We start from the raw sequence: 12,119 nt of genomic DNA, 5'->3' as shown, positions 1-12,119 counted from the left end.
CCAGCTTCTCAAAGCTGCACCAAGCCCAAATTCTCCACCCTGCTTGCTGCTCCACTTCAGTACTAAGCTCTATCTACAGCCAACCAACCATTACCACATGTAACAGTTCAAAGCCCAGCAAGTCCCAAGATGATCTGGACCACTGTTTTCCTTCATGTAAAGAAACTGTGCTGTATGCTTCCACTAGGCCAGAAAGAAGATGATAGGTATTAATTCTTTAAACCCAGCCCTTAAAAAGCCTTCAGTATCACACAGCTCCAAATATATGGAGATTTTCACCAGCTTCACTCGTCTGCAGAATAATCTGTAGGTCATACACTTTGAGGTGAAGGCTTTCTTTAGTTGTGTTTAGATACGCCAGTACTGCCCCCTTTAGTTTTTCTGTTTAAAGAACTTTGAATAATCCTAAGCAGAAACACAGAGCCACCTACATCACAGAATCACAGAATGACCTGGGTTGGAAGGGACCTCAAGGATCATGTAGTTCCAACCCCCCTGCCTGGCAGGGCCACCAAACATACACCTTTACTAGGTCAGGTTGCCCAGGGCCCCGTCCAACCTGGCCTTGAACACCTCCAAGGACGGGGCATCCACAATCTCCCTGGGCAGCCTGTTCCAGGGCCTAACCACTCTCCTAGTGAAGAACTTCCCCCTAACATCCAACCTAAATCTTCCCTCTTTCAACTTAAATCCATTTCCCTGTGTCCTGCTATTGTCAGCTCTTTCGAAGAGTTTACTCCCCTTCTGGGAGGGGAGTACACAGTACATTGTCCACCCAAGAGTAGAGAAGTTCCACCATAAATTTACTGCCATCTATTTGTGCTGTATTCTCTACAGAGTTACCAGCAAAGCTTAACACTACAGAAACAGCAATGTTAACAGACATGGAGTTTATGTGCACATGGTTATCTCATATCAGCTACTACAACTGAAGTTGGTTTTGTGTAGGTTTTGAATTTGTGACCTGCTAACAAACAAGGCTGATACTCCTTTACTGCCAATGCCTTCTACCATAATCTTTTCCAGCGGTTGAAAGGGGAAGAGCTCTTAATTTTCAGTGTAACAGATGCCTGACTTCTAAATTAGACACTAAGGTTTAGAAAAATAACACAAGCTCCGAGCATAGCAAAACTTTTAAATAATAAGTACCTCTCCAAAAGTATCCACTTTTTTTTTTTTTTTTAAACATTAGTAATAGAAGCCACTTTTATTGTGTTATGCTGCAGACAGAACCTGCCTGATATTTGAGTTCAGATGCAAACTTCTAGAACAAGAACTTCAAGTTGTTGCAAGTTTAATAACATCCATTTCATCATCATGCTGTTTCAAAACAGCGCTGGGAACCTCCGTAAGCACAGGTGTGCCTGTTCAAAATCCCCTTTATAGCATCATTTCTTAGTGCGTTCTGACTGGAACGTTATAATGTCTGTCATCTTCAGTTATGAGAGTCACTACCGGCCAGTCTTCCTCTGGATCACTGGGATAAAATGTGATGAATTCATCCGTACTACACTTATACAGTCGGTACACCTGGATGGTGTACTGCAGAGTGTAAGCAAGGAGAAACATTTCCACCTACATTAGAACAAAGCAGAAATAGAATATGTAAAATCTAATGTGTCCTTTGCAAGATATTTCTTACAGAAATACCAAAACCAACTGGATGTTACTTTTAATAAAAAACATGAATGATAAAATGTGGATGTATATACATGCTCAGTACCTTGATGCTTAAAGGCATCCATGACTTGCTGCATAAACTGCTTGAAGATGCCATGCCTTTAACATGCTCTTCATTTGCAGAAATGGCACAGTAAGACACTGCTCCTTACGAAACAGGGGTCTGTTCAGAGAACCTCATTTCCCTACTGCCACAAGCAGGTAGGAAAGATGTTCTTTTGTACCAGTGTACATGCCATTAAGTTACCAAACCAGACAAGGACTGGTTTCAGGCAACGATCCTTCCTCTTTCTGTTGGTACTCTGACTTTCTAACTGATCAACAGCACACAGAAAGCCCTTACAAAGCCTGCAGGCATTAAACAGAATTGAGAAGATTTTTCCAGCTTGTTCATTTTGTCTACTACAGTAACAAGCATGTTCTAAATAGCAATTTAACTATTTAACAGCACTACCATATCCCTTTTTTAAATGGATGTTGCCTACAGTCTTTGGAACTATTAATCTTATTACCTGCTAGGTAATATAAATTTCCACAACATACAAGGCAATAGTTGTCAGAATTCAGTAAGTACATGTACTACACACCATCTCTTCATAGTTTGAGCAGTAGACTTTATCATATTATTATAGTGTCTTAATTGTTAATTTTAGAACAATTGAAACTATCCAAAGGATACCATACTTCCAAAGAATGGTACCCAAATGTTATCAGCCACGCAAAATTAGTGCTTATAAGGAAGATCTTTACAGACTTTTAGCACAAGTAGTTCTATTATTATTTTCCTCAATGAAAGACCTACGTTAAGTTCTGACAGACTAACAAAAAATGGATGATATCTTAAGCTACTTGACACTGAGAACTCCAAGCAAAAAAAACACACACTGTAAGAACAATCTCTCCTCACCTGCTCAAGGCCTCCACTGTGACCTATTTGATTCAGGTGATTATGCATTAACTGATGAGGGTTGCTAGATGTATCACGAGCAAACAGTAGCCATGAGAAGATTGGAACTCTCCTTCCATTTTTCTCATCGTTGTATAACTCAATGGCGGTGTTAAGCATCAAGAATTTCAGAGCTTCGTACAGACTGTACTCCTCCTCTTCATTTGTAAACAATGCATCACAAGCTTCTTGTTTCTCAACAGGACATTTGATGTCACTTATGCTCTTCCACTGTTAAAAAAAAACAATGTACAACACATATCAACAGCCATCACTGTGCAGGAGTTGCAAGAAGTCACTCATGAATTGTCAGATGTTCAGCGCAGGCACTCCAAATTTAACTTGTGAAAGGCTTTGACAGAAGCACTACAGTATACCCACAGCTGCTGCACTGCCAAAGTCAAGCCGGGCCAGTCTGATTTTGCTTTAGCTGGTCCTCAACAAAAGCAAAATAGGGGGATGCTGGAAATATTTACAAGGTGACAAAACACGCTGTCATAGGAGAAAGGTAACAGGCTGCGTCCTGTGCCATTCACAGAATCACAGAATGGCTTGGGTTGGAAGGGGCCTCAAGGATCATCAAGCTCCAACCTGCAGGCAGGGCCATCAACCTCCATATCTAATGCTAGACCAGGCTGCCTAGGGCCCCATCCAACCTGGCCTTGAACACCTTCAGGGTGTTAAAGCACAAATACAAACAAAACCTACTCCTTCGAAATTACTTCAGCATTATTCTGTGGGTTTTTTCTTTTGTGAGCTGCTCAAAGCAGCAACAAGACTTACTGGTGATATACATCACTTCTTTATAACAACACAAAAAGTAACAGAATGGAGATGTTGCTCTATTACACTGATTCTTTCATTGAAACTTTAACAATTCTCTGCACAGGTGCATACATATTAATTTCAGCACTGGGCCAAAGCAAGCAGAGGAAGACCAGCCTTTCTTTGATTTTTTGCAGCATACATACAGTGTTTTGCATCCCTATGCAAAACTGTTTGTCACTTTTCTCATTTGACAAGGACCAAAAACAAACAAATACTCTTCCAACCTTCTTCCTTAGTAGCAATAAATATTCTTTTATTTCATCACTTATTTCTCCCGTCTTTCTGCTTGGTTTCTGTTTTAGCTGCCACTGCTTGATCCAGTCATATTTGCTTAACAAGTTCTCAGGAAGCTGGAAGTTAACAGAAGAAGAAAAGGCAGCTGAAGTAACAAATCCTGAAAGGAAGAACTTCACATTACTATATTTTATATCTTATTGCTCATCTTAACACGAATTGTGTTTTTCCAAACACATCATACCACGACCATAACTGAACACACTTGGTTGAGTCATATTTCATAGAACTGTATCATCATAGAATGGCCTGGGTTGAAAATGACCACAATGATCATCTAATTTCAACCCCCCTGCTATGTGCAGAGTCGCCAACCACCAGACCAGGCTGCCCAGAGCCACATCCAGCCTGGCCTTGAATGCCTGCAGGGCTGGGGCATCCACAGCCTCCTTGGACACAGAGGTTTGCTGGCTCACAGTCAGAGCACTGGTCCCGATTTAAAGCTAGAGAAAAAGAAGCTTAAGTAGCTCAAGTTTTGTTTCTGAAGTCCAGCTCCAGACAGCAATGACTGTGTCTGAAAGTTTCTCTGAACAGAAGCAGCAATGAAAGATGCCATATCCACCAGACAAAACACAGATCTTGGTGAAGCACTGATTACTTAGCCGGGAACACAAAAACTGCATTTCCTTTCCAGAGAACATCGCTCCCTGAACTACGGGACAAGGTTTCTCACAGAGAAGAATACAACCTGAAGATTAATTGATGCAGCAGATGACACTCTAGTGTAAGACCTGCCTTTTCTACTGCTCCTGTACTACTGCTGTCAGCTCACTTAAGAGCTTTCACATTCCTCTTGATGGACACACCGGCAGTTGTATGCACAGCTCTGGACTCTCATTTATTAATCCATTCCACCACTAGAACTTGTGTTGTAATTTGTGCTTCACATTAAGTCAACCATTTGGCTAGAGCAGCATATGTACCAACAGCTTTTCATTTTACGAGGACTCCAAATTAGCACTAGTTTCTCTTTAGTGGCAAGCCACATTGCAGTCAGTATAATAACATTTGTATGTTATAAACTAGGAGCTACAGAGAGATGTGGACTCAATACCAAGTTGGAGCCATCACTGTAAACCTACAATGCACTAACCCGCTAACCGCCTACAACAAAGAACACTACTGCTTCTCAATTTAAGGAATATTGATGTGTTGGTACGTAACAGAAGTGGGACCACAAAGATCATCCGACAGGTTAGAGACAACATCTACTCTCAAAAGAGCGACTTTACACATACCACAGGAAAATCCTCACTCTGCATCCAGCGCGGTAACTGAGTAGCTTGACTTAGTGCCTGGAACAGAGTTGCTCGGAGAGCACAGTAGTTATCGCCTCGTATCTGCCTTATTGATGAAAACTTCTGTGCAACTGCTTCATATCCCTAGGAAAATAAGAAATCCAAATAACACAAAAGCGTTAATAAAACATTTCAAGGGAATAAGATATTTGTAGGCACCAGTATCATAAAGGAATTGCAATATCAGCATCCAATGATAAAGCTCTCTCAAATATCAAGAAAGGTTTGATCGAATCAATGACTTGGAAGTACGTATGACTTTATGTCACAAATTTCACTTTACAAAAAACAAAACTTCTGTAGTTCTGCTAAATATCAAAGAAGAAACCAATGAAACTGAAGTAGGGAACTGCTTGTGGCTTTATCTGACTGCACAGCAGAAACACCTTTGAAATGTAGGTAGCCCACTTCAGCTTCAAACAAAACCCAAACACATAAGAATATAAGCCTTAAAACACGGCATGATTACAACAAGAAGTTTCAGCAATAGTTTATGCCATTTACCCAATACTTGTCACGCGGCTTATTTATGCCTCGGGGGAAAAATCTTCCTTTACACAATCATCACATTTGTCCCCTCCTTGCTGTTCCCATACATACACTTGTAACAAAAGAAGCACTGTTGAAACTCACCTTCTGAAGCTTAGTATGTTTTTTCAGCTCACCTAACAAGATCCAAATCTCTACATCTGCAGTGTCACCAATCTCTTGATTTACACAAAACATTTTTGGCTTTGTGTGAGCAAAACCATCATCCAGTTACCAGCAGCTTTGAAGACTTAATACTGCAAAATACTGCCATTACCTTTCCTGGTTTAAAAAACCTTTCATGTAAAAAGCCATCCATGAAACACAGAAATAAAAACAACAAACCCAGTGCAGAGAAAAGAAAATATACCTTTCTCATCCTTTTTGCTACTGGTGTATTTCCTTTCCATTCTTTTCTGCTGTACTCCAGGATGCACATTTCAGGTGCAACGCTTAATTTATATTCTGTCAACACAGAGTTTATGACATTACCCTGAGATGAGCTGTGAAACACAGCATACAGCAGCACAGAAAAAAAAAACACGTTATAACTTGAGCTTATAGATACACACTATCACATTAAAGTCACAAAAGTGACTGGCTGCACAACACGGAGCTACTATGGAGCTACTGGTGGGGGGGGAACTGTATGCTCTGAAAATGGCAAACGAACAAAAATAATGATTTAATTCAGCAAAAAAGAACACTCTTCTGTCTTCTAAAAAATATTAACTGGCAAAGAGCAGAAATAACAGAGTACCTGACTAACTTCTGCTAGGAAAAAGGGAGAGAAAAACACTCTGTGGGAATTTCTCTTCTTCATTCAGTAGCCAAACTGTAGAGAAAGAAGATAGTATATCTTCCTAAATAAGCCAGAAAGGAAATTATATATATATATGTGGCGCAGTAGGAATGCCGCATTGCAACACTGGAGGCCCGGGTTCAAATCCCCCCTGTGGCGCAAGTGGTAGAAGTGCCGCTCTGCTACACAAGAGGCTCAAATCTCGGGAGTTGGACTCGATGATCTCTAAGGTCCCTTCCAACCTGCACGAGACTGTGAGACTGTGATATATATGCAGCACTATCTTAGAATTTCTACAGCTTCAATTCCAAAACAAATGGGACTTAAGATCATCAAGGGAGCTCAACAGATACTGATTTATGGTCATCACACATCACTCTCAAGAGTCAGCACGTAGGCTATATCACTGTTTTCCAAAGGATTCATATTCTCTCATAAAATATCTACAGAAGCACAAGAAAAAAATATGTTACGAGCAAATAGATTCACAGAAAAATGATTCTTGTATTAAAAAACCACAATGTACTGTACAGAGAAACCTCTGCACAAAAATCCCTGGAAAGGAAGGTGTGAAATCACTGCAAGTTAGCGCTGCAATTAGTTGTAATACTGTATTTGAAATAGCACAAAGTTCAAACACACCTGAAGTGCTCATCTTGCAAGTGTGTTGCATCTTCTCTCCCTCCTCTGCATCACGACAAACGTCCTCACTACATTGAGCATCATGGAACGGTACAAACAACTCTCATTAAATTTTTCTGTTGTAAGATGGAAATCAAATCACACACATTTCATTAAGCACTTCCCTACAACAATGCATGGGGCCGGGGGTTGGGGGGAGGGTGGGTGTTGAAACTATATGATCATTGTGGTCCATTTCAACCCAGGCCATTCTATGATTCTACACGACACCAATGTTAGTAATGAAACTGCCTGGACTTTTCTTCTGCCAGATGCATGGGGACTAGAGAGCACTTGCAGTCTCTTTAGATTTGTAATTCTGAGAGGACAGATGTGTAAAGCCACAAAGCCCTGTCATACATACATAAATACTACATCTGTGCACACCACTGAGAACACATTACTCACCAAAGCTTTAAGTCTATATTCCACTGGGGTTGAGCAACAACACAACCAGTGATCCTGCCTCATCTCATGCGACGGAGAGAGGACAAGCAGTTAAGGAAACTGCAAGGAAAGGTTTTGTGTAGCCAGGTGGTACTAAATTACACTCATCTACATCCAAATTTGTTTTCTTAAGAAGAAATAAGAAGTAACTTTGTTAATCCATTTGCATATATTTCCCTTGAGAACAAGAGAAATCATAGAATCATGGAATCATCAAGATTGGAAGAGACCTCCAATATCACCCAGTCCAACCATCCACCCACCACCAATATTCCCACTCAACCACGTCCCTCAGTACAACACATAAACATTTCCTGAACACCTCCAGGGACAGTGACTTCACCACCACCCTGTCATCTATAGTGCAGTCATAGGAAACTACAGTTTCGCTGTTACTCAAGTTTCAAGCAGACACTTGAGATCTGATTTCTAACAATACTTAAGTATGAACTAGAGAGAGAAACAACATGGCAGATACTAAACACAGTTCTCTACTACCTGCTGAGGTGTATCTGAGAAGTGTGTCCCAAGCCCTTACCCTAATTATTGTGGGGCACTGGACAAATCTTAATTTCCATACCTAATCTTATTTTGCACCAAAAATCAAGTTCCACGAGGGTTTGTGGAGAATTTCAATATCTATCTTGAAGAATATATACCTGGAAAACACTATGATAAAATAAGAACTTGGTACCCAATTAGGAGAGTGATTTCTAGCCTAGTTTACATATAGTGCAAGCACCTCTTCCCATAGGAAAAAGTTTCTCCACAAAAAAGTAAGTCCTCACCTGTCCACAGACGCCTCCATTGCTGAAGGATTATCAGACACGTGCAGATATATTTCACAATCTTTAGCAACGTCGTCATGCGTCACAATAGAATTAAATAGGATTTAATCCTATTTCTCCCCTCAGGTCCCCCAGTACTTCTGTACAGATTTCCTTCTCCCACTTCCTCTGCAGGTTGCTCTTTGTGCTCAGTAGCTGTTTTTGTCGAACCCAGTTCGCTACAAGGAACAGCAGCTTCTTTTTCATGCTTCATCACCTGCATGGCGATCCCGGCTTTCTTCTGTGTCTGTGAAGCACGCTCACACACAGCAGCAATAGTCCCACCCAGCCCTCAGCGCCGGAAGGCACCCGCTCTCCTTCTGCCTCTCCTTCCCGTTCCGGATGCTTGGTGTCACAGGGAATGGAAGGAGAAATGGCAATACCCCAGAGCACCAGCAGGGAGCATGAGTGCTAGTTTGGATACGTAGAACCGACGGGAAACAAAGTGATGCAGTGATTTTACTTGTGAGCAGTTGGAGTCAGGCTGCCCAGGGCCCCATCCAACCTGACCTTGAGCGCCAACAGGGGCCTCACCACCCCGTCAGTGAAAAACTTCCCCAACATCAAACCCAAATATCTCCTCTTTTCATTTAAAACTGTTCCCCCTTGTCCTGTCACTATCTGTACACGTAAAAAGTTGATTTCCCTCCTGCTTGCAGATTCTTTTCAAGTATTGGAAGGCTAAATTACTAACTATATCTGCTAGTCACAGGCTTCAGGTACTGGTAGAAGTGGAATAAAACATTAATGAGCAAGAGTTTTCTGTTCCAGAAATAATACTGCCCATGATTCACACACCTTTGTTAAACTCCAAACCGAAATACCTAAGGTAGAAAGCAAATTACAGACCTTTCAAAGCAACGTGTTACTCAGAGCTGTGTACACCAATTAGTATTAAAAACTAGAGAAGAAGAAGAGTAAGAAAGGCATATTCTGGTAGAACGAGTCCTCCCAAATGAGCATTTGGAGGGAGTTAACCTTTAAATCAGGCCTCCACTGTTTTCCATTTTGCACCAACATTTGAAAAGAACATTAGTCATAATTTCTTTAATCTAGAGCTTGAGTCATACATAATGACTTATGTGCACAGATACAGCGGTGTTTTCCAGCAGAAGAGAGATCTTTTGTAAAGTCTTCAGGACAGGGATACCATCTTGCTTTTTGTTATTGACAACATACTAGTTCAACATACTTTTTCCCCAAAGCATTTACAATTCTTTATGTATTCCCCAGGCTCAGATAATAAAGGGGTTACAAAGCACAGAGTGAAACAGCAGCAACAGCAACAACAGCAGATCATATTTTGGGACTTCCTCAACTACGACAGAGCTCTACAAAAACAAAAAGATAGGAAATAGAGACATGAAGAAACCAAACAGTGATATTAAATGGAAAACTCCAGCAATTTCATGAGACAGCAGTTTAAGAAACCTGAACATATAGCATGCTCTATCTTCTCCACCCTAGCATCAGTATGGATGAGGTGTGCTGAAGGTAAGCAAACCTTCTTTCTTTTCTCTATCCATGGTTGCTGTGTTTGGGCTTGTCCTTACTTGCTACAGCCTTGGACTTTGCAATCCCATTATTACTGTTATCATTTCCATCACATTCTAGTATTACAGCTTGTAAAGGAAGTTAAGAATTAGGGTTTGTACTCATTTCCTTATGGTTACATTAACCTTAAGTATGCTTATTATATCTTCTGGTTTTTGTTGTTTTTTTTTTTAGGGGGGAGGGGGGGGGAATTTTATTTTCGTAAATTGCTGTGGCTGCTGCTGCTAAGACTGACTTGATATTAAATTAAATAAATCATTGTTTCCTGGCAGGTTTCTGAAGCCACCTGAATGAAGTTGTGAAGTACCATGTGAGCTGGATTACATGATAAATGGAACTATGTGGGCAAAGCTGTTTCTGGTCTGTGACTGCAAGCTACTTTTTTCAAGCTAAGACTTCTGCTAGTGGGGTTAGTTAAACACACATTTCAGGTGAGAATGATGTAGGTAACACAGCCACCAATTTCTTTGAGCTGATGTGACCTTCTCTTTGGAAATGTAGACCATGGATCTGCCTGACTACCTGGGTGTAGTAAGGTAGGTGGAAGTTGAAGAGTGAGAAGTCAACCAGCTGTCTGGAGTTGTGATCAGGATGAAGAGGTGAGTTGTAATGTTCTGCCTAGGGATTCTGATGTGTCTGTATCTGTTGTGTTTCTTTGGTAATGTGAGTGTGCAGGTGACCCTTTCTCACAAAGGAGCAGAGGACTCTCATCAGCTGTACTGATGGTAAATCTGACTTCAGATGTAAGAAGAGGGTGCCTTCTTGTAGTCAGATCTGCTTTGTGATATATTGTGCTATTAAGAGAAGTAGCATCAATTTGAGATACTGAAATAAAACATCATAAAGAACTCTCAGAGTATGAAACCTGCACCAGAGAATGCTGTTAGTACTGAAATCAAGAAATAGTATAGCTTTCATTACAGTACTCAAATTCATGGGTTCCTTTTATTCTTTATTTAAAAAGTCTATTTTGCACATGGATTATTATTTTTTTTTTCCCCAGTTCACAAATCAAATAAACTAGATCCATCCATTTGAATGCTTTATCTTTATACTGACTCATGGATGGTGGCAAATGCCTTATGGGGGTTGTTACAGCAGTGGGAACAAAATAACTGGCAACGGAGGGGTAAACCTATTTGGGCTGCTGGACTGTGGAAAGACATTGCTGCCTAAGTAAAGAATGCAATTCATCCAAGAGGATGAAACTTTTCTGCGTGGAATGGTGATGGCAGAAGTATAAATATTGGGAGGCACTGTAGGTTATTTTACCTTGCCACAATCTCACAACATTAAAAACATTAGGTGCTTACCATGGATAGAGCAACCACTGGGTGGCTTGAAACGTATGCAGTACCCCATGCTACCACCTATAACTTGGCATTGTTGTAACAAAGCATTTAGTTGTATTTAATCTCCCTCAAATACCTTCCTTTATTAGGGCTTATAATTGTAGTGGCTCCCTGCCACACTTCTTCCACACCCTCCTCCTCACACTGTTACCAACCTGTGTCTTCATCAGATATCACTCCCCACGTATAAACTCCTCTTCTATGCTACCATAGTCTTAAAAATAGCATTAGATAAATATTTTAAGACTTTATTTTTTTTAATTAAACATAATGAAGCTTGTTTTGGTTGACCCCGATAATTTCATATTAATGATCTAATTGGTTCACAAAGCTTACGGAGATTCTGAATTACTGTTACCTGAAGTACTTGGTAAACATTTCACAACTCCAGGGTTTGGACCTATAATACAAATCCATTGGAATTATCACTAGATAAGACAAAAAGGTGCACACAACACATTATACAAAAGGGAGCTGAAACATCTGTATGCTGCATTCAGTGATTTTCATACTCAAACAGTTCTCGTGTCCACAGATTACACACTTGTTAGAGGATAGTAATCTTATGAAGTCAGCCATCCACAGTTCAAGAGCAGAAAGGCAGTAGTAGTCAGAAGTTCACAGGTTAGAAAGATAAGAGCAGTGACCTGACATAAGCAGAGCAGAGCTCTCTAGCACATGTCCAGGCTTCTGGATTCCTGCAGCAAACTTTTTCTATATCCACTGTTCTGAAAAGATGCTGCAGCACCTGTCCTTTCCCAAGCACCACATAGATCCAGATGCAGCTTGTTCAGGATGTTTTGGCTTTTACCCTCCTATATATGGCTATATATATATTTTACACGTATATGTATATACATTTCCTTTTACACAACTGTATGT

General features: G+C 40.5%; 1 protein-coding gene across 1 annotated transcript; it reads right to left on the bottom strand.

Annotated features, from left to right (window-relative positions):
• Positions 1–875: 875 nt before the first annotated feature.
• On the bottom strand, positions 876–11,247 carry OTULIN (OTU deubiquitinase with linear linkage specificity). Its single transcript, XM_015854435.2, is given in 9 exon segments — positions 876–1,575; positions 2,588–2,857; positions 3,679–3,804; positions 4,987–5,130; positions 5,945–6,039; positions 7,019–7,086; positions 8,293–8,393; positions 8,396–8,622; positions 11,199–11,247. Coding segments are annotated over 9 exon segments (1,260 nt in total). The 3' UTR covers positions 876–1,395.
• Between the last annotated feature and the right edge of the window lie 872 nt (positions 11,248–12,119).

This window comes from Coturnix japonica, chromosome 2 (genome assembly GCF_001577835.2).
Source record: "Coturnix japonica isolate 7356 chromosome 2, Coturnix japonica 2.1, whole genome shotgun sequence".
NCBI classification, from domain to species: domain Eukaryota; kingdom Metazoa; phylum Chordata; class Aves; order Galliformes; family Phasianidae; genus Coturnix; species Coturnix japonica.
Note: the sequence above shows the minus strand (reverse complement) of the source record. Positions and strands in the feature narration are given on the sequence as shown.